Here is a 27,866-nt window from a genome sequence, read left to right as displayed (position 1 = left end):
AGAATCTTTGACAGTGTTTGTGTAACAATTACAGATGTATAAATATTCATGATTTACATTGAATTAAATATGTAGATATATATGAGAATATAATGAGATGACATTCAGTTATATTTGAATGCAGTTTTTATACACACTGCAGTTATCTTGTTCATTCATGATCTTAAGGGAAAAGAGGAATATTTATTGAATTAATGACATAAAGATTCCTTGCCCAACAAAGCATACCAATACAGTTAAAGTGACAATTCTTGTAAGAACACCATGATAATATCTAGAGAGATTGGCATTAAATTAAAAATGACTGCATCAAAATGATTTGCTGTTGTAAAATATTTAATTAAATCTAACACAATATCTCTGACAAGATGAGAAAGTTTTTATAGTTAATTCAATTACCATGTACCGTTAAGCCTAGGTCCCAACTACGTTTTGGATGCACAGTTTTTAGGTTCCTTGTATGGGCGGCCAAAAGGGCAAAAATTCATGTCGTCGATTCACTGCCTTCCCATCGATTCAGTTTCAAGTTTAAACGATCCTGGCATAAATTCAACATCTACTTTCGTCAATTCAATTGTCAAACATTTCTCATCTACATGTATGGTGTATTAAAATCAATGCTGTCACTATTTTCGTCGATCGTGTAACTAATCTCGTCGATCGTCAAACTGTTTTCGTCGATCGTGTAACTATTCTCGTCGATCGTCTCATCGATCGATCGCCAGAGAGCGCTGCGGTAGCAACACGTGCTTCTGTCTGTCAATCACGGGGTAATTTTTAACTCGGCCAGCCATGGTCAGAGTTAAGCACAACTAGAAAATAATGTCCCTACAACCGAATGTCTTTTAATTATTAACAACTAAAATTGAAATTGTTGAGAAAATGTTCTTATTTCACTAGCAATCATTTTGTTGTCTGCCATTTTGATAGTCATGTGATAGGCCAATGTGCTACCGCAGCGCCCTCTGGCGATCGATCGATGAGACGATCGACGAGAATAGACGATCGATGAGAATAGTTACACGATCGACGAGATTAGACGATCGATGAGAATAGTTACACGATCGACGAGAATAGTTACACGATCGACGAAAACAGTGACGGCATTGGTTTTAATACACCTTAGATGAGAAATGTTTGACAGTTGAATTGACGAAAGTAGATGTTGAATTTATGACAGGATCGTTTAAACTTGAAACTGAATCGATGGGAAGGCAGTGAATCGACGAAACATAACTGAATCGACGACAGGATTTTTTGCCCTTTTGGCCGCCCATACCCTTGCATCCAGCTAGGACGTAGCTAGATCGCAGGGAAGGAATCGAGTAATTGGTGAAAAGTTTCTACGTGCTGTTTGCGTCCTCCAAAAGTCGCATGATGGACATGCTCCTCACGCACGAACTCCCACGTTTTCCCCATGTTTTGGCCGTAGACCAGACGTAGCAGCCCGTACGTTTGGTTGGGACCTAGGCTTAATACTGTATCATCAATACTAAATTTTTTGATGAGAAATACATATATAATAAAATGCAATCACTAAGTCCTAGAGTTCTTAAGATGAGGAAACGCCTTTATCGTCAATTCTATCCCCTTGTCCAGGGGCACTATTGGTGCGTACCCCATGTCTCTCTTGGCTCGATCACAACTGTAGTAGTGAAATGTTCCTGCCAGTGCCACTCTCATGGGCGTGAAGGTGGGTTTGATGGTCACCAGAGGGCGCAGGAGGAAGCAGAAGAACTGGACTAGCAGCGCAATGAAGAATATCACTGTATATGGAATGCTGTACTTTGGTGTGTCGTACTGAAGCCCAGTCAACAGTCTGGACAAGAAGGACCAGAAATAGATGGGCTCATCATTGGTGATGTTGTAAGCCTGTAAGGGTAAGTGAGCAGTAAAACGATAGGCATTTAACAGTTTTTAATCTGATGAGTATAATCTGGTGTTAAAATTTGCGATCACTGCAGTCCAAATGGTGCATAGTCAAACCTGCTCATTGCATGGAAGCTTCATTGTTGACTCTGTATAGTTGAATTAGATCTTGCATGTGACAGCTTTGCATTAAACAAACACTTGGTTATGACATATTAAATCTGGAAGTCTCAGTCCTGTTTATTCACTAAAGGATGGTATAAAGTCCATGTATAATTGACTTTGCATATAATGGACAAAAACAGCTAGTCCCAAGTGGACATACAAATTTGAATTATTCTTGAAAAAAAGAAATCATTGGGCTAAGGATAATTGGATGAAACATTTGCCTTTTCTTAAAATATATATGTAGTAGTGTGCCATGAGATTGACCCAGAAGAGTTAAACTGACCTTGCCACAGACTGGAGATCCTGCTTCCAGCTTCTCTGCTGCAATGATATGACCATGGACCACATTCTCTACATAGGTAAAGTCCACCAGGTTCTTACCATTCCTGTCAATTCAATAAGGATTGAATATTGCTTCTGTAGCTGACATTGTGTTAGTGTGCATCATCATCATAATGGCATTTGCTTTCACAATCACTTCTTAGGTGTTAGCAGGTAAAAGATTGATAGTGATAGAATAAAGGGCAAACTAAGGGACCATTCCCAAAGATATTTGGATTGATCCATCTCCCTGGGGAGTCTCACTAAATTGCTGTCAACTTGGTGGGCTTAAATGGCTGTCACGCCTAGTAAAGCGGTTAGATAATTATCTTTACCCCCTAGCTGATTTTGTTGGCGTGACAGACATTTAAGCCAGTTAGTTGATAACAATTTAGTGAAACTCCTCAGGGAGTTAGATCGATCCAGATGGATTGATCTATGTATGGGAACCCAGTCTAAGCAGCCATGCAGAAATCAAAAACATTTACTGTGAATTCTGTCTCAAGATGTCTACTTTACAACATTGCTGCTGTTTTTCATAAGGTATCTTTTCTTCAATGATAAATATAAGTACCACAAGTCTAATTAACAATTAAGAATTAAAACGTCTCGATAAAAGCAAATTTAAATCTCATGTACATTTATTTCAAAATATAATTTGAAAGACAAAAAAAAAAAAAGAATTCTGAAGAATTTTCATGAACAAGTATTGTTGTGACTGTGCACTGGGCCATCACCATGTCAACTAGCCTTTCCCTTGTTCACGCAACTTGAAAATGGAGAAGCTGTTTGCTTCAAAACTTTTAAAATATTAACCCTCATTGCCCCAGACACCTTAATGTTGGATTAGTTTGATTTCGATAATGAACTCACATGGTCTAATACCACAAGCACCAATGTAGCCCAAAGGTTTTTTTCTTCTTGTGTTCATTGTTGTCAAGAAATTGGTGTTAATATACAAACTCATTTAGGTAAATATCTAGGAAAAAAATCCACCTAAGTCTTATCAATTTCTCAACTTCCCTGTACTAGTAGATATGTTTTGCCTCTGATGGCAAACTGACGTGACTAAAACGTGCAAACTGCCTTATAATCTGAAACTTAATTGTCCACGTTGGTGGGGAATGCAACTTATGAGAGTATAAAATGATGTTTATGTCTAAAGTTTCCAATTGTTTAATAATATGCCAAGTACAAGATTACATTTTAGGATATTAATTTGCCTAAAATGTCTGCCAGTCAGTGTGAGTGTTCTAAGTGCATTCCTCCCTTCCTTCTTTCCAATCCTTGGTGTGACCACAGTCACACTGTCCTCTAACCCACCCCCACCACCCCATTTTTCCTCACCCTATCATGAACTTCATCTTCCCAGCCCTGGCTGTGGCTATGGTAGTAGGTAACATGTGTGGGTCCCTGGGTCCAAATATACCATGTGGCCTGATGGCAACTGTGTGGAGGTCTGCACTGTCTGCCCCTAGGACAGTCTGAAATATCAGGTATTACAGAAGTTAAATATTTAAAATATGTTATTATGCTATATACTATTGGTAAATTAAAAAAGAACTTTGGAATGGTTCACAAAGAAGCTGACAAACTGTTTTGGCTATTTTCGTTGATATCATGATCTCCCAATTGAACCCACTGTTTGACAACTTCATAGAACCATTTTCTCTTTCTCTCTTTTTTCCTCAGCAAATGCAAGTCATCTGGTTTATTTATGTTGATTTTTTTCAAAATATATTGAAATTAAATTTATGGGTTTATGTTTAAACTATTAAAAAAACTGTCAAAAGTCTTATTTCCAAAAACTGATGATGAACTGAAAATAAATGAGATGTTTTCAGAAATCTTTCCATATCTGTAACTTTACAGAAACAACATTAACCCAAAGAAAAAATTCATTATGACACTTTGATTACCTAAATTGACACAGGTAGGAAAAATACTGAACCCCAAAAAATAAATGAGCATACTAAACTATCTTTTGATAGGCTTGTTTCTCCAATCTTTCTCTTGATGTCACTGTTTACTATTAAAATACCAGAAGTCAGCAGATTAAACTGTTCAGATATCCATATGCTATCCACCCTGTCTGGGAACAAGCATATGGCCTATTCACACAAGGTATTATAGCTAACATATACCATAGAAGGGAGGTATGCGAACTTTATATTTGATATCAAATGTACACAAAACAGTTCAACTTCCTAAATTTGAGACCACATTTAATGACCTTAGCATGATTGTGCATTAATCAGAAATCTTGTTTTCCCATGAATTTGAATAATCTGATTTTTTCTCTCTTTTGTAAAAAATGATTTTAACTTGAACTATTTGAATGTGGTAACAATGGTTTGTGTCCAATTTAAAACTACTAAATTGCCATACGCAGGGGCTTAAAAGTCAATCAAACAGGTTTTAAAAGATCCAAAATATTTTAGTTTCAAACCAGTCTGAACGCAGCTGATGTGTCAAAGGTGTCAGTTCCCATCTCTTCTCAGGTATGAGCACACTTCTTCACAGCATAAATAACATGACTGGTGACAGGAGCACTCAAGGTCTAATGCTAAAGTTTGGGTGTTGGGGATCTTAACAAAATCTTCTCAATCCATTTCAAGTCTTCCAGTCAGGTCAAGTGATAAGCCCAGAAACCTGCTGCTGGCAGGGAGAGGAGGATTTTTTATTGTTAGTTAATGTGTTAAAGGCTTAGAGCAAGACGCCCTCCTTGGAGATGTTTTTTCTTATCAAGTCTTATTAAACTAATTGTAAATAAATAATAATGAAGTCAGTTGTTTAATTTTCTGCTGTCAGGCAGACAGTGTACATATTAAGTGGCTTAAATAATTAACTAGGGAATTATTTATTAGTGATACTGTTCTTCAAAGATGACTTCAAGAAGATGAGGGTAATTGGAACAGATAGTCCATGAAATAAGTCATTTGTTCTTTTCATTCTTTTTTTTTCATAAGTATAATTACACTTACTTATTAATTAATCTATACAAAACATCCAAACTGAATTTCCAGATCATTTTCTGAATATTTGTGGTCCCCATAAAATTTATTATTGACTCATGACCTCAAATTTTATTCATATTATTATTTTTATAAAGCAAAATGAAGTTTAAGTATGAATTTTAAAGTCACAAAATAATAATAATCAATAACAAAACTCATTATGATAAAAAAGTTTTGGTGCTTGAGCCATTTAAAGTGACTTATTCAAACATTCTTTCATGTATTATAGAGAACTGAGACTTAATTTTTAGATCTTTTTTTTTTTTTTGGTCAAAATGCTGGTTTACTGCTATTACAGTGTAAGGCCAACATTCAAAATAAAACAATTTAGTGATCAATGTTAAAGCAATTTTTTGTTCTTTTTAATGCAAGAATTAATAGCACCCAGGAGAGTAATAAAACCACAGACTGCTTCAGTGTCTGTCCATGTTCTACATCTGGGTTGGAAAATATGCATAAATCATAATTACACCAGCCTCCTATCAAAAGAGACAATGATGTCTCTAGACCCATATCTCAGAGTATTCAACACAGTCCTTTTCTTAGCTCAGAAATTAAAGCATTTGAATAGGATGCGTGTCCTCAAACAATGTAGAAGTATTTAAAATTGGCCAAGACATATTGTCCTTTTCACTGGAAGAATTCTGCAGTCCTGGTGTCATCTCTATGCACAAACATTATTTACTAAAATCTCAACACACTCTTTTCAGCTTTATCATAATATCACTCTAATTTGTTTACAACTACCTTGTAACCACTACAACGGGAGTGTAATCACATAATCCGGCATTGGTTTAGGACCAGAAACTAACCATAAAATAACCAAGTTGTAGAGGGCAACTCCTGATAACATTTTTGTCTGCCCTATGGCTGCCTTGACCACAAGATTAAAGCCTTGGTCCAGCCAGCGTGCTACTGGATTAGTGGGCAAGGAGAAGTTTACCTCTGAACTGATGGACTCAAAGTGGTATGTTAGCCTTCAGTAAATATAATGGGAGATCAGCTGGGAAGATGGAGGGGGTTGAGAAGGGAGAGGGAGATGACAAATTATATATTTATATTCCACGTCTTAGCACATACAATCCCTTACAAGTGTTTTTTTTTTTATGCAGTGAAAAAAGTTTTCTTGTATTGCCTCTTTTGTTATGCTGATTGCTGATTGAAAAGTAAATTGTTTTAGAAAGTAAATATGTTAACATGTATCTACCTATATTTCATATTTCAATATTTCAATTATTACTTTTCAACTGCTTTTTCATAATTTACATTATTACCTAGGCTATCTATTCTGGTTGCAAAAAAAAGGGCAAGTTTTTACAAGTAAAACCTTGTCCATGTAACTTTCATTATAACCATTTTAAAATAAAAAGATAAATGAAAGATTATTGCATTCTGAAGACTGCACATTGGAAATATGTGCTCCAAAGCTTTGGAGTGAAATGCAATGTGTTTCATTTTGTTAAATCACTTTATAAGGCCTACTGAAATTTTCATGGAATACACTTAAAGGAGTTTTATATAAAGATTATTGTTTAATGTTTTTCATAGGGAAAAGGATAAATGTGTGCTGAAAAAATGTTTGTTAATATTTATTCACTCTATCAAAACTTGTTCAATTTAAGAATCATTCATCCAATGGTATATAATATTCTGCTCTTTAAGAGCATTAGAAATATTGATTTTTTCTTTGTGAAAAAGTTTGAAATGGAGAAAATATTAGCAAAGCCATTTTATGCACAGCAACTACCTTAAATACAATACAGAAATATGAAAATTTTGATTTCTACATGAATTTGCTCCTTATCATGTGTTGCAATTTGTTTCTCAGATCTTGGTTTAAAAATAGTTTGAACGAAGAAAATATCCATAACATTCTAATCCCCACTGATAAATGGCTGTTTATTAGTTTTCTGTTTAAGCTAAGATAAAATACCAAGGTCATAGAGTTTAATCATACAAAAACCAGTATCAAAAATTAATAAAAACATTTTTGTTTTTTGTTAAAATTGGAGAGGAATTTTTCCTTCTTAAACCCAAAATGGTGCCTTAAATAAATATAAAGTGAAAAATAAAAATAAATAAATAAATAAAAAACTAAATCTATAATCATGTGATAAACACAACTCATATAGAAATTTTCAGCATAACATTTATTTTCACTTAAACAATTTTTAAAACAATTTCATACTTCCAAAATATGCAAAAAATAATCTGCAATGTTACTTTTTCAACATTCCCTCAAAAATTCTTTGTCATTCACGACTATGTACAAATCTTTTCACATTTTGAAAAAAAAAGGGCAGAAAACTGCTAACATACCAAACAACTTACAGACTTGAACAGTCTGTTCAACACATTTTATATTGTTAATGGTGTCACAGTAAATTAATTTTCCTCCCTTTTTTCTCTTTTCTTTCATAAGCACTGTCTCTTTTGTAGACATCATAGTACAATTCATTTCAGTTTTAAATGTAAACCTTTCTGGGAATAAATCAAGAATTAATTCAAGTGGGTCTGAAATATTTAAATATTAATATAGAACCTAGGACAATATGTGTTTCAGCCAAATAGCTAAACATTTATTAAATCAATTTTTGGGCCCAAACAAAAGAGAATTATACGTGATATTTTCCCATTACAATTTCTTAAGCAAAATTGAATTTTTTAATCATATGGCTTAAATTTTAATGCTAGTGTGAGCCAAAACATACTACTAAAATATTTCCCACTCCAAGAGGTAGATTCTTGAGGTTACAGCGGGCTTATCAAATGGAACTGCAGATTAGCAAAGAATGTTCTACAGGCTCACACCAATGACACATTTACACAATACGCATAATACTGTCTCAAAATTATTATTATTATTATTATTTTTTTTTTTTGTGAAATTTATTACTGATTTTATATAAAAAAATAAGTAATTTGGCATACCAAATTCTATATTCAGATGATCAGCAAATGCCACAAAAATATGTCCATAATAATGGCAATACAGTTATACAGATTACTTTTTACCATTCTGTGATAATAATAATTGAACAGCTTGTAAAGGAAAGAAATCAATATGACACATATTTCTACAGTTAGAAGGTTAAAATGTGTAAGCTTTTAGACAGCTTCAAAACTTTTTCCATCAAGAACTTTGTAGCATAAAGATTTTGCAAAGCAAGAGAGAAGGAGAGAAATCTGTATGCCTGACAAGTCTCTAGGATAAAGGTTAATCCAGATAAATGAACTAATAGAACTAATACAGATTAAAAAAAAAAAAAAAAAAAACACATTCAGTCAGTGTGACTGTCAATTTTATCACATAGAAAAATACTGGATTTCAAATACTTGTTATTTAGCCACTTATAAAATGAGGCCATGTTGACTAATGCCAGAAACTACTGTAACAGTACACCACTTTGATTATGTGAGCTTTTCATTATTAACTATGTTTACTGACAGGCTAACACTTGGGACACTTAAATGTCAGATAATACCGTCACAATCAAACATTAGTAATTTTTCAAAAACAAAATCTTAATTTATCTAAAATCAAGTTTATAAATCTTCAAAGCTCTAGGAGCAAGGTAAGCTAATAACAGACAACATACATGAAAACAAACACCACAAGTAATAAAAGATTAGACATTTCAGGTTTTCTAGAGGTACATCTTGGATAAATAATGCTTGGCAACTTGGGGATAAATGATGATAAAGAATTTAAACATATTTCAGGATGTTCTGTCATGCTTCTGAAGAATTAAACATGTTATTATTTACATAGTACATATCTGCACTTCGTGGCGAAGGGGCGATAGAATTTCTGGGCGATGAAAAGGCCCTACTCACTGGGCTTGACCTGTCTGGAGAGAGTCTATCTGATTCTGTTCTTTCGCTGTCAAGTTCAGTTTGCTGCGAGGCATTCGACTGGACTGAGTCTCGCCTGTTATCAAGATTGCCATAGCCAACTTTCCCACTTTTTCTGCAGAACTTCAAGTAGGATAAAACACTGGCAATGATGGCTATGACACCTGCTAGTGAACCCAAAACTCCCCCAACAACTGCTGCTGTGTTATCTGGTGTTTCTTGTTTTTGTACCTCTGGCTTAGTCATCCCTGTACTTGTTGGGGTTTCCGTCATTTGCTGGGTTGTGACTGCTAGTTGAGTCGCCTTTGTTGTTACCTCTGATGTTGTTGGAGGTGCTGTTGTCACAGTCCTGGTGGTGAAGGCCTCAGTCTGTGTTGTAGTTTCTACTGTTGTTGTCAGCTTCTGGGTTGTTAACTCGGTGGTAGTTGCAGGCTCTGTTGTTTCAACCACAGTTGTAGGAATCACTGTAGTTGTTACAGTGGTTGTCTCTGCTTCTGTGGTTGTTGGAATCACTGTTGTTGTCTCTGCCTCTGTGGTTGTTGGAATCACTGTGGTCGTAACTGTAGTTGTCTCGGCCACAGTGGATGCCTCGGTCGTCTCAACCATAGTGGTGGCTTCAGTTGTGGTGCTAGTAGTTGTTGGTACTTCTACGACAAGTGTCAGTTTGAAAACAAAGCTTCCTTCTCTGTTCACAGCAGACAGAGTATATTCCCCATCCTCCATCAATGATGCTGCTGCAATGGACAATGTTCCATCTAAGTTGACTTCATAATTAGTGTTATTTGATGGCTTGCCAAGGATTATCTTACTTCCCCCAGGTGAGAGCCAAGTGACATCGGGGAAAGGCTCGCCGATGATGGGGCAACCTAAGTCAATGGCACCCCCCTCCTTAACAGTATAACTGCTCAGGCAGGTGGCATTTTCAAAGTCGGGCTTTGAACAAGTCAGCTTTGCCCTGGGGATTGTGTTTCTTATCCATTTACCTGACTTCAAATTAAAACAATAGTTTCGGCCCAACTTCATATATATTGCTGGACTCGATTTGAACCAGGCAATTTCACAGTTACAGATAAGTGGATTTCCTACTAATTTAATTCCTAATTTTAGTCTTGGAACAACTTGTGCAAGAGTGCTTGATAAGCTAGTCAAACGGTTAAAGGACAGATCAATGCCCTGTATAGAATTCAGTGGGACAAAAACTTTGTCTTCAATATGCTGGATGTTATTATGATTTAAATTCAAAAGCTCCAGTAAATCAAGTCCGTCAAACATTCCATTTACTAGGGAATTAAGTGTCATATTTTGTAACTGCAGTTTAGTCAATCTTTTTTGATAATGGAAAGTTCCTGGATCCAGTTCCTTGATTGGATTGTCATTTATATACAGCTCTGTTAAATCAGTGAGGCTCTGAAATGTGTCCTGGTGAAGTTTGGTAATGCGATTGTGATTCAGCTTCAATCTCCGCAATGTTTTCAAATCAGCAAAGGCATTATCTGTCACCAGTTCCACGTTTGCATTCACAATTTCAAGCTCCTCCAGGTTTTTATATGGTGACAGATCTGCCCTGGTCACATTGGGAATAACATGGGTCACATTAATACCAACAATTTGTAAAATTCGTATATTTGGTGGCAGTCCTTTTGGAAATCCGTTTAGTCCCTCCTGGTGACAACGAGCGTCAACCGTTCCGTTTGCATACGGCACACACATGCATGCTTTGGGGCACACTTGAGTGCTGCCCAAGTTTGTCACCATGAGAAAAAGGAGAAAAAATTGAAAACACATCGGGTCCATTTTCTTTTCTTGCTGTTTTACTTTTCCTTGTGACTAAATGTTTTAAATCGTTTTGCTGGCATTTTTGCCATCTCCAATTTATGCTTTTAATCCATTTTCCTGGCAATTCACTAGTATTCCTCTTTTGAATATATTTTGTAAGGTTTTATGTAGGCATAGTTCCACCTGGCCGAAAAAAATCTTTTTCTCCTGTACAGAACCTGTGCTCATTAATTTTCTCACAGTTTTTCACCTGCTTGTCTTCTGAGGTTTTCACTCCGTCAAAATCCAAATCCTAACACATCAGCAAACACATAGGAGGAATGCCAAATAAGCTAGTGTTGCATATTCATAAATGATCGGCACTAACACACTGGCCCCTCCCTGTCACGCCCGAGATATGAGCAAGTTGCCTGCCTGTCACTGCACGCTGGAGCCAACCCACAGGTCAAGATGCTGTTGACTTTCTCAGGCTCCTCAATGACTCCTCGTTTAGCACAAAATTATTCCGCACTTACTTTCAAGCGGACAAACTCTGCTTATCATGGTACAAACTTTCCCTTGATAAGGAACAAACGTTCACTTTCAGAAGGCCATTTCTGGTATTAAGTCTTCAAGATAAACTTGAAACTTTTCTCTAATTGTAGTTATATTTAGCCATGTCATGGTTCCTGTAATCCCCCATGTGACCCCCAAATCATTAACTTAAGCTTCGATGAAATAGTGACCAGACTATTTAATTTTACAGATTCAACAAAAAGCGCTTGAATTTCACTACATTTTAATCCCTATGTCAAGAAAAGCTGCTTAATGTTATCATTTCCTATTCATTGAATACTCAATCAGCATGCCTCAAGACTTAAGCGTCTCCAAAATTTTGACATTGTCATACAGTTAACCAATATGCCATATAAAGGTAATTTACTCCATTAGTTGCATAACTCTGAAGGAATGTTTGGTTCCGTATTTTGTGGTAAAATAAAATAGACATTTCACATTTTTCTAATGATTTCAATCCTTAACCTCATTTAATCAATCATGATCTCCCTATACCCTAGGCCCATCTCTAATCCTTTAAACCTTCTTGCCTTCAACTAAAATTTAAAGAATCGTCTCTGACCATATGTTTTTCCTAATCTTTCTTGGAAAAAATGCATAAAACAATGATTCCTTTTTTAATATCCATTTCAACAAGGGTTATGTCTCTTAAATAAAATTTGAAGAAATTGTTTTCTGGAGAAAATCCCTTTAGGGAAAGATGAAAGAAAAAAAATATACTAGTTTCCTTTCATCATACCTGATATCACCCTGTATGCATAACTGTTTTGTTACTAATGCTATTAAGTCACAAACTGACCTTTCGTCATCAAATACTTGCTATCTCAAATGAAAAATTTTAAGAATAAAAATAGAATCTTATCACAGACACACACATACTGACATGATTTCCATATTAACATTTCAAAAACACTTGGCAATTATTGTTAAATATAACAATTCAAACTTAAGACCTGGCACCCACTGAGTACAAAAATATCCACCTCCTTCTGCAGTTCTTATCACCAAAGAAAGATAACAAAATTTCAGAGAAAGAAAATATTTTGTTTCTAACAAAACATGGGTCAAAACATGCTTAGAGTTTTGTAATTTTTAAAGAAATGACAATTAAATGTGAAATATAAAAAAACTTGCAAAATTGAGTAATTCTTGATAAAAGGAAAACTCAATCATCAGTGTACAAATGACGTACATCATTAAATCTTATTAGTCACAGAAAAATGATGGACTTAACAACTAGAAAGTTCTTATAGCACCTTTCATAGATAACAGCAGTTTGTTTGTGGCAAAATACACTAACTGTAACTGTGTTACATCAGTACAATGTCTACACACAACATGCCCCATTATCTTAAATTGAGGCTTTCAGGTACAGAACTTTTTACCAACATAATCCTTGATAGTTTCTTTCATTTTTGTGAATTTCAATAATTTTAAGGATTTATTATTATTATTATTATTATTATTATTATTATTATTATTATTATAGTAAAAATCATAATCTATTGCAAGTAAAGTTCAGTTTTTCATGTCCTGTTTTAGAGAAGTTATATTTAAATCAACAACAATTTCAGATATATGAAACTGCAGTACAAACCAAATAATTATGTACATGAAAGTAAATTTCTTCATATTCACAACAACTGTTTATTATCTTTATTAATCAAGGTGTGCTAGGGTTAGTCGGGCAGTCTCCAATAATAAATATGCCAATAAAGAGATTAGGAAGATAAATTTAAGACTGACCATTGAAGATCTCCAAGAAACACACAAACTGCCAAACATTTACATCAAACTCTAATGCCATGTCATCTCTTCACATGATTTTCAAATACCTTTGACACACTTAAATCTTAAATTAAAGTACTTGAAGGACCATGTTTTCTGTAGCTATAAGATGTGTAGTAATGACAGTGGCCTCCTGACTGACAGCATTACATATACTGTCATCTTTAAGGCCTATTTATCAATCTTATGCCCTTGGTAAATCTGACTGTAATCCCTGGCCAGAATTATTTTCCAAAGTACATAACAAAACATGCATTAATGGGAAAAAATTCTGTTTTAAGTTTAATGATTAAGATGTCACATTGTTACAGGGTCAACTATAGCGACATGAAAAAGTAATGATCTGACTGCTTATCAAGGATAAGTGGTCAACTTATAAAGATGATGTTTTAATAACAATGTATTGTGTACATTTGAAAACAATAAAGATGTATTTTTAAAATATTTGAGGAGGAAGGATGAATGTCAAATGTCATTAGCAATTATGGTACTAACAGTGATATATTATGTTAAAGTGACTTTGACCAGAGAAAAACTTTAAAAGGCAAATGTTAAGAAAACACAACTCACTTCTTGATCTCTTTCTCAAAAGATTGTAAAATATTTATTTACTTTAGCATGTGTAAAACTTGACAACAGGTAAGGATATTGGCAAAAGCCAGGCTTATCAGTTACTGCAATAATGTTATTTACAGAGCATTTCCAAACCACAGTGACTGCATTTGGAACAACTAACACATTCACCCAGCACAACCTGATGGTAACAATTTTTTTTCACCACAACAAACACATTCACTCACCTTCTCCTGCAATATCTTAGTTTCTGTGTAGTAGTCAATAGGTTTGGCAGCGTAAGGCAGCTCTTCAGTTCCATTTTTGATGTCCTTGCCTTCATAAACTACACTGGCACTGCTTGTCAAAACCAACCTCTGTAATTAGTAGGTTACTACTTTCATTAAAGTCATAATAACTCTTCGTTTTGGCCAAAAATACAATTTTCCTGGAAAAAAGGGCAATTTTCCCGTACTTACCAATGGTCAACGACCCCATTCCTGCATTCAAAGTTAATCCAGGGTTTTTTTCCTAAACGTACGGTTTTTTGTTAAAATCACTTAAGAGATTTTAACTGACGGAGCCCTCTCGTATCGAGCGATAGTTTCTGGTGACCTACTTAAAACCGCGGGATAAGCAGACAACAACAACACTATATAACAATATTATAAGATTCATAAGATATGTTCGTCTTTTTGCTCAAAATGCATTTATATCTACAATGTGTGCAATTCTGGGCTTTTCGTTATCCGACGCACTACAAAAACTCGCAACTTACGTCTGAGGGTTTCCCGCCATGTTATTTTGGTCTCGAATGGACGCGAGAATCCGCGTGACACCTAAACGTCATTGGCAACGGATGCACTTGTCGACCGCGAAAAAAGGGATCGAAAGCCCAAGTGACAAGCACAGATTTTAGTTTTACTACAATAACAGTCGTTTTAGTGGGAAAATGCAATAGAATATATTTCCAGGCGTTGTTTACTATGTATTTCTTGCGGAATTTTGAATCTCAAAGGAAGAGTTATTATTGCTTTAATCTCTCAATTTTTTTAATTGTGAGCTGATAAAATTTCCAACAAAATGTTCTTCAAAAATCATTGTTTTCATTATTCTTATTCAAAAGCCATAAACATACTTATGGTAGCCAACAATATTTCTTTTTCGTGCTGAATCCCAGAAAAGGGCAGTACTTTTAAAAATTCAACAGAAATTTGATTCCACATACCTTTACTCCAGCCTGTTTGCATGCAGCAATCAGTATCTTTGTGCCATCTACATTGACCCTGTAAAACAGTTCTCTGTCATCAGCAGAATATGGGGGTGAGGCACAGTGGAACACAGCAAAAACGCCTTCAAGAGCTGGCAGCAAACACTGGAATAATAACCCATTGTAATTTTAATTAAAATACAATTAAAATTGTATTATTACTAAGCAAAATCATTCCAGCTATATACCTCCAAAATATATCATTTGATATTTCATATATCAAAAACATGCATGCATGTACTTTATCACTCTTGTATCCTTTTCCTCAGAGTAACCGAGTTTTTTCCAATTCCGGTAATAGTTTTACCACTTAAATGCTTACCAAAAATTAAACTTCATTGTTCTTTTAACTTTAAAACATTCTTCATTTACTAAACAACAAAGACTTTTAAAGAATGTTCAGTTCAGTTGGTGTTTTTTTTTTCTTAAAATCAGATAAAACTTCACATGTTAATAGAAAAATTTCATACTATTCTAGAAGTACCTCTGTTTGACAGAGATTTCCCTCAAAGAACTGTATCCTGTCATCAGTAAATGTTGTTCTTATATCAAACACATTGACAGCATATCCTCTCTGAAGCAGCTGCTCAGCAATGTGTCTGCCCAGAAAACCACAGCCTCCTATCACAGTGCATGTCTTCTTCTGTGGGAAATCAAAATGTTTGTTATAATAATAATATTATTATTATTATTATTATTATTATTATTATTATTATTATACAATTCCATCATGGTCCCTATGCATGAATTACGACATTTGCTCAGTCTATAGGCAAAGACTAAACGGTACTTTTGCAGTATCCCCCCCTCTCTTTCTGAGTTTCTCTCTCTTACTTAATTAGTGTTACTTAGCGTTGATTTCCGATGCAGGTTCCTACTGGATCCTGTTTATTGGACTTTTCCTCCGAAACTAGCTCTCCCATTACTCTTTCTTATTTTTATTGTTTAGCAAAAGAAGTTGTGTGGTGACTTTAAAATATAATCAACTTCACTCAAATAAATTAGTTTGAAAATTGGCTAACATTCTTTCCCTTTTATTTTTCATTGAACTTTCCAAGTTCTTTGACTAAAGAGATTACTGGTACTGCAAATTTTTATCACTGCAAATATAGCCTCAATTTTAATAATATTTGAATGACCAAGCAGTTTCTTGTAAAAAACAATGAAAAATTACGTCATGGAATTGCCAAACCAATTCAATTGAATAGCAGACACAATGCTAAAATATGCCAAAATACTCGGTTTAGAAAAGACATTGGAATGAAAATCATACTTATGGGGGTGGGGGATACTGTACAATCTGGGGAATGTTTTATATGGAAGTTAAGACAAATATTGAAATTTTGATTGCTTTGGTTTGGAATACAACCTTGACCTTCTATCGTGTCAGGAATATATATTTATATATTCTATCGTGATACTGTAAGTTAAAGCAAACCGGTGTTTGGCATTGCCGGTGATCGTACGGCTACAATGCAACTTATTTGTATGTGACAGGATCTGACAGTAGCAGCCGACGTGAAAACATGTGGGATTTCTTAAGAATACACGTCTTTACGAGTATCATCATTTCTTAAATTACAGTATGTTGATAAGATACACTCATCTTTATATTTTGAATGTATAAGTCTTCGTATTAGACATGATATTACAGAAAACTTTCAAATGTTTGCCTACCGATCTCGTACGAGTTGCCATTTCTGGATCACACGATGTAATTTAGACCAATCATATTTCCCCAATTACGTTTACTGCAGAGCTAAAAATCCGGGCACTTCCAGCGGTTGGTTTGTTTCGAAGCACAACAAAAACCCGAACATGGTAAGAACAAACTTTAATATCCTCACTCTTGGGGTGTTAAACTGTGAAAGATTGATATGAGATATGGAGGTTCCAATGAACGTCAAAGATACATTCAAAGAAATCAATCACCACTGAAAGATCAACCTCTTTTAAATCCGAAAAACACAAAGTCGATCTCTCGTGAATAATTATTCGCCGAGCATAAACCGTGTGTCAGTGGAAGTGACAAAATGACAAGTACCCTTGTTAATTCAAGGTTCTTGCCAAAAGGTGCTTAACTAAGGCGATGATATTCCCCTTGTATTTTATGTGTGAAATATAAACAACTGAGCATAACTAATTTTGAAATTCAAAATTCGAATTTCAAAAATTATTTGAAAAGGCTTTCAACTTGTGATATATCTGTTAGCAATTGACATAATTAGTGTGCTTTGTTAAATTGCTGTGTTTGTGTGCAGCCTTTCGACTGCAGCCGTGAAAGATGTGAGTGTTACAATTGCATGTCAGCATAGATGGTTTTGCTGAGGCTTGTGTCACGTCTTTCATTTACCCAGATTGAATTAACAGCTGTTATTCTATTGATAGGGTGGAACAGTGATCCAAAGAAGTTGAGTGATCCATCTAGAAGAGGATAGTTTTGTCATAACTGTCCTCCTCTACCTTCTGCCCTGGCTTAAAAATTGCCAGCTCTTTGGAGACTCGCTAAGAGCAATCAGCTTAACTGAATGACACGCCTCCTCTTATTTCCTTTGTACTCATATAATCACAAGCTTTGCTGTATTCTACTTAATGCCAGGAGGAGGCATGTCATTTAGTAAAGTTCACTGCAGTCAGTTAGAGCCCCTACAGAGCTGAATCCATCCACATGGACCGATGGTGTCTATAGGAAGAGTGCCTTAAAATGTTCTGCATTACAATAATAATAATAATAATATGGTGGTCTTGGTGAGTATAATTAGTTATTTTTTGATAAATGACAAAGCAGTGGTGTTTTTTCTTTCTAGGCAAGTTACAAGAAATCCACGGTTGGTGGCAACAGGAAGAAAGGAGGACCGAAAGCAGAATTAACTGAGGAACAGAAACAAGAAATCAGAGAAGCCTTTGACCTGTTTGATACAGATGGGTCTGGAACCATAGATGCCAAAGAACTCAAGGTGTGTTACATTTAAATGATGTGCAAAAAAGGATAATTATATAAGGAAATGCATGGCATGGTTTATAAAAGCATTCCATCAACCAAAATTCTTCTAAAATACAAGACTAATAGGCCATTATTTCCAGAGGTTTATGTACATATAAACACTCTTACATAGTAGTTTTTTGTACATATTTGAAATGCTAACATTGTTTTACAAAAAATTGCTGTTTGGTTTTACAACAAATTGCTGTTTGATTAAATAAGCAGAGAGAATGATGCCTTTTTATCACTTGTTGTAAATTATAAGAGAAGGTTTATGTAAATTTCAGGTTGCTATGAGAGCTTTAGGCTTTGAACCAAAGAAAGAAGAAATCAAAAAGATGATTTCTGACATTGATAAAGATGGTTCTGGTAAGTTCAATTTAAATAGAGTAGGTTGTTTCTAGTGAATATGAAATAATCACATTTTAGTTTTGTATCGTTGTTAAGTGTCTTAGAGAGCAGATGATAAAACAGATGAAGCTTACGTATTTTGATGGGGATAGGGCAAATATGAATAGGATCTAATAAGGGGTAGGCAATATTCTACTCACAAAACATTTCTGGACCCGTCCCTGCACTTGGGTTCACTGTTTTTTTTTTTTTTTTTTTTTTTTTTTTTTTCCAATTTTTTAATTTAATGATTTACTTCTTAATGAAAAGACATTTAGAATACCCTGTCTTCCTGTACATTTCAGAAGAGCTTTGAAGATCAGCTACTTTAATTTTAGGGGATTTATAGTTTTAAAAGTCTGAATTTGGCAAGATTGGTAGCTTTGCAGGACATGTAGACATAGAAAATATGACTTATGGGATTTTCAAATGCATACAGTGTACTTTACTTTTAATATCAAGATTCATTGAATTGCAGGCACTATTGACTTTAATGACTTCCTTACATTGATGACACAAAAGATGAGTGAAAAGGACTCCAAGGAAGAAATTCTCAAAGCATTTAGGTTGTTTGATGAGGATGGAACAGGAAAAATTTCATTTAAAAATCTTAAAAGGGTTGCCAAAGAACTAGGAGAGAACCTCACAGATGAGGAATTACAGGTATTGAGTGGAGATAAATCAAAAAAGTACAATCTTATTGTTTTGATTGTCATGGTTTTTACAGAATAGAAGCTAATTAACTCCTGTTTTACCCATATCATAAAGTGAATAACATTTGCAAATTTTCATTATCTCCATTGTTTGTTAAACTGCACTGGGAAGGGGACTTAGTTGCAATTACCCTTTGATGTCATGGTTAGCTGTAATCTTAAAGATTTCAGATGGTTCATACAATGAGGGGTTGCAATCAAACATCCATTATAATAAGTTGAACACATTTTAAAATACAGCATTTTAATGGGTGCATTTGTCTATTTCTAGGAAATGATAGACGAAGCAGACAGAGATGGTGATGGAGAAATTAATGAACAGGAATTCCTAAGAATAATGAAGAAGACAAGTCTATACTGAACAATGCTGCCACTATTTATAGACAATTGACCGATGGATTCAGATAGTAACAGTTGTGTTGAACAGAGGGTGTATCTAGAGGTCTCTGTGGTATTAAATCTATTATAAAGTTGTTACACAGAGCCCAGCAACAAATTATTTGAACATAATGTAATATGTCAAAGTGAGGTATACTCAGACAGGTGCACTCAAAAATCTTCTCATCAGGTTGATGAATGGAGACTTTGCTCATCCTTTGGAAGCTTGCACTTTTCCCTTTGGCATTTGAATTTTTTGTGCATTTACTTACATCAAGAACTTCAACTGTAATCTGAAATTATTAGTGTTTTCAAACCTTTGCTCCATGACAAGATTACCAGTTGAATGGACAGATAGATATTTATAAAAAAATATCAAATTGTGCAGACAAGCAAAGGAGTGCAGGGGCACAATATCCAGATAATTTGTTCCCAAAGTTGCACTGTGATTGACGTTATCACAATTGTCTTATACAAGTCCCCCATCTCAATACAACACGGACATATTAGGACTTTGATTAGTCTTTGGATCTATATCTTTTTACGCTAATTTCTGTGGAAAAAACTGACATATGATATTTTGACATTCCAACAGCCAGAGATGCATGTATATAGCATAGCTCCAAATGTTAAAATAGTCATTATAAGACCGTTGTATGTATAATAGCATTCTAACTTTTATGTGGTATTATATTTTTATGACGTTTTTTGTTTAGAGTAAATATCTTTTTATGTATAAAACATTTTTGATTTGAGTCAATATTTTAATCATCTTTGAAATTTAACAAAATATGTACATGTGAAAAAATAAGCAATGCCGATTTAAAGTATGATTAAATGAGGTAATTATACAGGTGTGAATTATGAAGTATGCTATCAATGTGTATGTAGCTTAAAACTATGTTGAATGAAATCCTGAACATTGCACTCACTCGGTCTGTATGAAATACCTGAACTGTTTGTTGCATATCACAACTGAGATCGATTTACCCTTACAATCTGGGGCTGTCTTTCAAGAGCTGTTTAACATTGCATTTTACTATTAACAAATACCCCTTTGTAGGACAAGCACATACATTTTCGACACTCAAGGGAATTTCTTTTGACCAGGAAGAGGCACATATGTATAATCCAGTTTAAAAAATGGAGCCTTCATTTTTAAGAGCCAGTACTCAAAATTGTAAAACAAATAAAACTGCCTCTTCTCAAAAACTCTGTCAAAGGCGTCAAACATGCTCTGTAGAAGGTGAAAGAATGACTGATGAGCCTGGAAATCTTTGAAAAAAGCCAGCATGTCCTTGGCTAAAGTCTGGTTTCCATTGGGTCCGAAGATAGAGGAATAGTTTCCCAGGTACTGTGGTTCATCACTGTACAGGTGGATCTTGGTGTAGTTGAGATGAATGCTGGTGTTGAACTTTGCCCCCACTTTGCCCAGGACCACTATGGCATCTTTGACCCAGGTGGCACAGTCATGGGGCTCAAACCACATCTTGCCACCTGAAATAAAGGGGATCATTTTAATTTGATTGATGGGTGCACTGTGTATTTATCATTATCATATTCATTCTGATATGAAGGTTAAGTGCTATCTCTCTCTATACGTACCTGGTTTATACCCTAAATGATAAAAAAAGTAAATGGCAAAAGGAAAGATAAAAAATGTTAATTTTTCTGTTTGTTTCTCATGCCAAAGATTTTCAAGATAGTCTGATTTTGCAATAATTAATAAAATGACAATGCTATATTCATGGTCCTATTTATTCAATAATAGTAAATTGACTGTTGTTTTGCTATCTATTCACACTGATTATCTTAAACCAGAGATAAGAGATTATAAGTATATTACAATGAAAACTGGCTACATACTGGTGGTGACTAATTAAACGTGCTTGCTGCACAATTTGGAATTTTATCATTATTTATGATTTCCAAATCCAATTTTTTTCTTAAATATTAATTTAAATGTCATACCTGGCTCTTGTTCAACAGTCCATGTTTCATAGTAGATGGATGATGTATTGTCCCCCAGTGCCCATGTCGAAAAATGAGAAAACTGGTCACCTTTGAAATATAAAATTGTGAAATGAATTACGTGAGTTGTTAAAATAATGACTGAAATAATGGTGTTCTACTTTCAGACAGAATGAAGCATTACTCATGGATGAGATTTTTCCAGCTATCAAGATTTCTGACATTTTAGGAGCAAAAAAAAAAAAAAAAAGAAAGGAACCAGGCAGCCCCCTGAACCCACAATGCCATATTTTCCCACTTTTTCACTAAATGGCAGTCTCAACCCTGAATATTATATCAATTAGGATTTTTAAAAAATAATTGACCTTATTTATTTGGCTTATTATCGTTTTTCATTCTATATCTTCCCAGTTAACATTACTTTGTTAAAACCCTTGATACAGTCCATCTGATCCTAAACGTACCTGTCATTTCTCCAATTTTCACCAGAGTTCCATTCTGAGACCAGTGGATGTCATCAATTCCATTATAAATACATGCTGCACCCTGGTTACACCACAGCATGGTATCATTTTGAAAGACATGAGGAAAGGTGCAGTTAAACAGCTCAAACAGCTCATACCATTCCATGGTATAGTTCAGGCCAGTCCTGGTATTCTTGAACCCAAGGGCATCGTGGATTATGTTCTACAAAGAGGAAAATTTTGTTTCTTATTTTTTTCAAAAGATCTGGTGAGAAAAATATGTGGCACAGTGCCAGTATAAATGCCTGACTCAAAGGGCGCATTCCCATAGATTTTAGATCGATCTATCCCTGTGGGGAGTCTCACTAGATTACTTTCAGATAATCTGGCTTAAATGTCCGTCCCGCCTACTACAAGCTATAAGGGGGTAATTAACTATTGTGCCTGCGTGGCTGACACCTATTTAGCATGAACCCCCAGGGAGTTAGGTCGATCTAGTTGGATCGATCCCATCTCTGGGAATGGGGTCTAAGGCACTAACTCTGAACTCATCAAGTTTGAAATGTTTTTTTTTTAAATAATAATGAATTAGAAAAGATCTGAAAAATCCATAAGGAACATATTCTTTTTTTTTTCTTCAGTGTAATGTGTTAATTACTTTCATAAAATGTTGCAATGGTTATTAAAGTATTTAACATTTCAAATGTCAACCACTGATTTTGGAATGGAAGTTAGTACTAAAATAATGGCACAAAAAACTTACAAATTTGCCAAGTAGATCTCCAAATTTAAACTCAAACACTGGTGCTTTCAGAGCATATATTTCTATAATGTCTGATGACTGCATCTTTGGCATAGAACCATTCCCACGCCCAGTGGGACAGAATGGGAAGAGTGCCTGACAGTAGGGGTCAGTCTTTGGGCGTCCATTGTATCTCCTGAAAAATGGCAAAAACTGGCAATTAAATACTTTTGCTATGGTTAATTTATTAATATTTCCGTCTTTTGATATGTGCACAAATAGTAAATATCAGATACCGTAAACAGAAGTGTTAACGTATATATACTACCCCTCTCTCCCCCCACAAACACACACTCCTCCCAACGCCGGCTACGGGATTAGGTATCCTTATTAGACTAATAGTGTCAGTCAGACTCAGGCTCTTACTATTTATATTACTTTAGATGCGTAAGCGCTACGTCTAAATACTTACTTGTATGGAACTGGCCATGAAATACCGTCTGTTAAAACTAGGGCCGCAAACATAGCGGCAAGAAACAACAACAACCTACTGCTACTCGACAGCCTGTCCGCCATTTTTGAAATTGGACGAGATCACATGAGAACTTTCGATCAACGTAAAAATCACATGACCTGTAATCTGGTGTCACTTTTCTATCTGTTCCACTGGCTACGCTGAGGCTGGGTCATGTATTAATTATAAAGCATTATAAGGACGGGGTTTACATGATGTAAATTGAATTTCAGCACATTTTTACATAAAACATCACAAAAGTTTCAGTTTGGCTAACATTTAAATTAAGCAACATTTTTTATGTACAGACACAGATGTCGCCGTCGGCGTGCACTTTTACCGATAACACAAATAAGTGGAAAACCATTTTACCATTTGGCTTCAAACTTACAGAACTGATGAATATTCATAATACGCAGGTCAAGTTCGAAAATCAGCGTGATCGGGCCATTTCATGGAAGTTATGCTGTTTTTTCACTTTTTTCAGCATTTTTATAACACCGCGATAACACGATAAGTAAAAATTAAACCGTTTTACCTTTTGGCTTGAAACTTACAGAACTGATGAATATTCATAATACGCAGGTCAAATTTAAAAATCAGCATCATCGGGCCATTGTTATAAAAGTTATGCTGTTTTTTCACTTTTTGATCATATATGCAACGTACCCTGATAACACGATAAGTGAAAAACCCTTTTTTTCCTTGAAACTTACAGGACTGTTAAATATTCATACTGTAATATGCAGGCCAAGTTTGAAAATCAGGATGATCAGGCCATATTTATGTACAGACACTGAATTGATCAATATTCATAATACGCAGGTCAAGTTCGAAAATCAGCATGATCGAGCAATTTTTAGGGAAGTTATGCAGTTTTTTTTTTTTTTTTTTCACTTTTTTCAGCATATATGCAGCACCGATAACATGATAAGTGGAAAATGATTTTACCTTTTGGCTTGAAACTTACAAAACTGATGAATATTCTCATAATACGTAGGTCAAGTTCGAAAGTCAGCATGATCGGGCAATTTTTAGGGAAGTTATTCTGTTTTTTTTGTTTTTTTTTCTGCATATATGCAGCACCGATAACACGATAAGTGGAAAACCATTTTTACCTTTTGGCTTGAAACTTACAAAACTGATGAATATACTAATAATACGCAGGTCAAGTTCGAAAATCAGCTTGACCGGACTATTTTTACAAAAGTTAGCCGTTTTTTTTTTTATTCAGCATATATGCAAGACTGCTAACGCATTTTCAGGAAAACCAATCAGCCTTTAGTCTTGAAACTCACAGGAGTGATCAGTCTGACTAATATACAGATCAAGTTTGAAAATAAGCTTGATCAGTTAAGTTTTGATAAAGTTATTAGCCTTTTTTATATATAAATAAGTGTTTTTTTTCTTTAGATTTAATTCTAAGGCATGTTAATAGTCTCATTATGGAAATAATTGGATATGTAAGAGTGTTGTTTTGATATTTTCTGCTTCTTAACAATATTGTTAGTTGATTATATAAAAATTGTAGACCTGCACATTATGCAGTTCGTCAGATTCAATCATTCACTAAGTTAAGAATCTGTTCCATTGTTATTTTTTCCTTTGACAACATTTTTTTCAATTGATCATATAAAAATGACAGTAAATTGATTATTTTGTTTTATGTAAAAAAGGTGTTGAAAATGGACATAACCTCTTCTCAATACATTTTCTTTTCTTTACATTTGGGGATTTTCAAAGTGTGACTCTGAACTATATGAGCTAGTCACATTTTTTGAATGTCCATGATACTTTTATTTTATTATTAAAAAATTAATGGTTATTTTGCTGTTAAGCATTGTGTAATATTACATTAAAATTGAAAATCTTCTGGGTCTTCCGGATCCAAGAGTCCATGTCTGGGTGGGGTCGCTAATCATCTTCTTTGTCCTGTAAAAAGAAACGAAAAACAGGATTAGATTTCTTCAATTTACCAATCCCACCACCCCAAAAAAATGAAATTTACTAACCTTAGCTTGGATCCAAGGGGGAAGTCCATGTCCGGGTGGGGTCGCAGTTCATCTTCTTAGTCCTGTAAAAAGAAACGAAAAAAACAAGATTAGACTTCTTCAATTTACCCATCCCACCACCCCAAAACAATGAAATTTACTTACCTTAACTTGGATCCAAGAGTGCAGTCCATGTCCGGGTGGGGTCGCTCATCATCTTCTTTGTCCTGTAAAAAGAAACGAAAAACAAAATTAGATTTCTTCAATTTACCCATCCCACCACCCCATAAAAAATAAAATTTACTTACCTTAACTTGGATCCAAGTGTGAAGTCCATATCTTGGTAGGGGCGCTCATCATCTTCTTTGTCCTGTAAAAAGAAACAAAAAAAGGGTTAGATTTCTTCAATTTACCAATCCCACCACCCCCAAAAAAGTGAAATTTACTAACTGTAGCTTGGATCCAAGAGTGAAGTCCATGTCCCGGTGGGGTCGCTCATCATCTTCTTTGTCCTGTAAAAAGAAATAAAAAACAAGATTAGACTTCTTCAATTTACCAATCCCACCACCCACCAAAAAAATTAAATTTACTTACCTTAACTTGGATCCAAGAGTGCAGTCCATGTCCGGGTGGGGTCGCTCATCATCTTCTTTGTCCTGTAAAAAGAAACGAAAAACAAGATAAGATTTCCTCAATTTACCCATCCCACCACCCCAAAACAATGAAATTTACTTACCTTAACTTGGATCCAAGTGTGAAGTCCATGTCTGGGTAGGGGCGCTCATCATCTTCTTTGTCCTGTAAAAAGAAACGAAAAACAGGATTACATTTCTTCAATTTACCAATCCCACCACCCCCAAAAAATGGAATTTACTTACCTTAGCTTTGATCCAAGAGTGAAGTCCATGTCCGGTTGGGGTCTCACTTCATCTTCTTTGTCCTATAAAAAGAAACGAAAAACAAGATTAGATTTCTTCAATTTACCAATCCCACCACCCCAAAAAAGTTAAATTTACTTACCTTAATTTGGATCCAAGGGTGAAGTCCATGTCCGGTTGGGGGCACTCATCATCTTCTTCGTCCTGTAAAAAGAAACGAAAAACAGGATTAGATTTCTTCAATTTACCAATCCCACCACCCCAAAAAAATGAAATTTACTAACCTTAACTTGGATCCAAGAGTGAAGTCCATGTCCGGATGGGGTCGCTCATCATCTTCTTTGTACTGTAAAAAGAAACGAAAAACAGGATTACATTTCTTCAATTTACCAATCCCACCACTCAAAAAAAATGAAATTTACTAACCTTAGCTTGGATCCAAGGGTGAAGTCCATGTCCGGTCGGGGTCTCACTTCATCTTCTTTGTCCTGTAAAAAGAAATGAAAAACAAGATTAGATTTATTTAATTTACCCATCCCACCACCCCAAAAAAATGAAATTTACTAACCTTAGCTTGAATCCAAGGGTGAAGTCCATGTCCGGTTGGGGGCACTCATCATCTTCTTCGTCCTGTAAAAAGAAACGAAAAACAGGATTAGATTTCTTCAATTTACCAATCCCACCACCCCCAAAAAATGAAATTTACTAACCTTAACTTGGATCCAAGAGTGAAGTCCATGTCCGGGTGGGGTCCCTCATCATCTTCTTCGTCCTGTAAAAAGAAACGAAAAAGAAGTTTAGATTTCTTCAATTTACCCATCCCACCACCCCAAAAAAATGAAATTTACTAACCTTAGCTGGGATCCAAGTGTGAAGTCCATGTCTGGGTAGGGGCGCACATCATCTTCTTTGTCCTGTAAAAAAAAACGAAAAACAGGATTAGATTTCTTCAATTTACCATTCCCGCCACACCAAAAAAATGAAATTTACTAACCTTAGCTTGGATCTAAGTGTGAAGTCCATGTCCGAGTGGGGTCCCTCATCATCTTCTTCGTCCTATAAAAAGAAACGAAAAACAAGATTAGATTTCTTCAATTTACCCATCCCACCACCCCAAAAAAATGAAATTTACTAACCTTAGCTTGGATCCAAGTGTGAAGTCCATGTCTGGGTAGGGGCGTTCATCATCTTCTTTGTCCTGTAAAAAGAAACGAAAAACAGGATTAGATTTCGTCAATTTACTAATCCCCCCACCCCCAAAAAATGAAATTTACTAACCTTAGCTTGGATCCACGGGTGAAGTCCATGTCCGGTTGGGGTCTCACTTCATCTTCTTTGTCCTGTAAAAAGAAACGAAAAACAAGATTAGATTTATGCAATTTACCAATCCCACCACCCCAAAAAAATGAAATTTACTAACCTTAGCTTGGATCCAAGAGTGAAGTCCATGTCCGGTTGGGGTCTCACTTCATCTTCTTTGTCCTGTAAAAAGAAACGAAAAACAAGATTAGATTTATGCAATTTGCCAATCCCACCACCCCAAAAAAATGAAATTTACTAACCTTAGCTTGGATCCAAGAGTAAAGTCCATGTCCGGGTGGGGTCCCTCATCATCTTCTTCGTCCTATAAAAAGAAATGAAAAACAAGATAAGATTTCTTCAATTTACCCA

General features: G+C 35.1%; 4 protein-coding genes across 4 annotated transcripts; 1 reads left to right on the top strand and 3 right to left on the bottom strand.

Moving 5' to 3' along the window:
- Nucleotides 1-1,505: 1,505 nt before the first annotated feature.
- LOC106150518 (sterol-4-alpha-carboxylate 3-dehydrogenase, decarboxylating) lies at nt 1,506-16,984 on the bottom strand. Its single transcript, XM_013523378.2, has 7 exons — nt 16,849-16,984; nt 15,656-15,814; nt 15,130-15,276; nt 14,150-14,278; nt 3,706-3,842; nt 2,321-2,423; nt 1,506-1,872 (listed from the first exon to the last, which is right to left on the bottom strand). Exons 1-7 carry the CDS (start codon nt 16,867-16,869, stop codon nt 1,537-1,539), a joined length of 1,032 nt encoding a protein of 343 aa, XP_013378832.2. The 5' UTR covers nt 16,870-16,984; the 3' UTR covers nt 1,506-1,536.
- On the bottom strand, nt 8,644-11,297 carry LOC147762938 (uncharacterized). The gene has a single exon (XM_087008671.1). It carries the CDS (start codon nt 11,022-11,024, stop codon nt 9,108-9,110), a length of 1,917 nt encoding a protein of 638 aa, XP_086864797.1. The 5' UTR covers nt 11,025-11,297; the 3' UTR covers nt 8,644-9,107.
- LOC106150522 (uncharacterized) lies at nt 16,822-20,496 on the top strand. The gene is made up of 5 exons (XM_013523388.3): nt 16,822-16,992; nt 17,979-18,128; nt 18,442-18,523; nt 19,023-19,207; nt 19,529-20,496. Exons 1-5 carry the CDS (start codon nt 16,837-16,839, stop codon nt 19,616-19,618), a joined length of 663 nt encoding a protein of 220 aa, XP_013378842.2. The 5' UTR covers nt 16,822-16,836; the 3' UTR covers nt 19,619-20,496.
- LOC106150521 (bis(monoacylglycero)phosphate synthase CLN5) lies at nt 20,004-23,442 on the bottom strand. Its single transcript, XM_013523387.2, has 5 exons — nt 23,285-23,442; nt 22,834-23,008; nt 22,071-22,293; nt 21,607-21,696; nt 20,004-21,132 (listed from the first exon to the last, which is right to left on the bottom strand). Exons 1-5 carry the CDS (start codon nt 23,386-23,388, stop codon nt 20,723-20,725), a joined length of 1,002 nt encoding a protein of 333 aa, XP_013378841.1. The 5' UTR covers nt 23,389-23,442; the 3' UTR covers nt 20,004-20,722.
- Nucleotides 23,443-27,866: the final 4,424 nt, after the last annotated feature.

The sequence above is a fragment of the Lingula anatina genome, chromosome 3 (genome assembly GCF_051362555.1).
Source record: "Lingula anatina isolate TDL-2025a chromosome 3, LinAna3.0, whole genome shotgun sequence".
NCBI classification, from domain to species: domain Eukaryota; kingdom Metazoa; phylum Brachiopoda; class Lingulata; order Lingulida; family Lingulidae; genus Lingula; species Lingula anatina.
The sequence above is the reverse complement of the archived record's forward strand: the minus strand, read 5'-3'. Positions and strand labels throughout refer to the sequence as shown.

Bases quoted from the DNA above. Each gene is read 5' to 3' on its own strand.
- LOC147762938 (XM_087008671.1), bottom strand. From the start codon at position 11,024: ATGGACCCGATGTGTTTTCAATTTTTTCTCCTTTTTCTCATGGTGACA.
- LOC106150522 (XM_013523388.3), top strand. From the start codon at position 16,837: ATGTTTGCCTACCGATCTCGTACGAGTTGCCATTTCTGGATCACACGA. The intron at 18,524-19,022 runs GTAAGTTCAATT...ATTGAATTGCAG, and splicing joins CATTGATAAAGATGGTTCTG to GCACTATTGACTTTAATGAC. The intron at 19,208-19,528 runs GTATTGAGTGGA...GTCTATTTCTAG, and splicing joins TCACAGATGAGGAATTACAG to GAAATGATAGACGAAGCAGA.
- LOC106150518 (XM_013523378.2), bottom strand. From the start codon at position 16,869: ATGGCAACTCGTACGAGATCG. The intron at 15,277-15,655 runs GTACTTCTAGAA...TTATTATTCCAG, and splicing joins GAAATCTCTGTCAAACAGAG to TGTTTGCTGCCAGCTCTTGA. The intron at 14,279-15,129 runs GTATGTGGAATC...TACTAATTACAG, and splicing joins GCAAACAGGCTGGAGTAAAG to AGGTTGGTTTTGACAAGCAG.
- LOC106150521 (XM_013523387.2), bottom strand. From the start codon at position 23,388: ATGGCGGACAGGCTGTCGAGTAGCAGTAGGTTGTTGTTGTTTCTTGCC. The intron at 22,294-22,833 runs GTAAGTTTTTTG...TCCTCTTTGTAG, and splicing joins GAGATCTACTTGGCAAATTT to AACATAATCCACGATGCCCT. The intron at 21,697-22,070 runs GTACGTTTAGGA...TATATTTCAAAG, and splicing joins GAAAATTGGAGAAATGACAG to GTGACCAGTTTTCTCATTTT.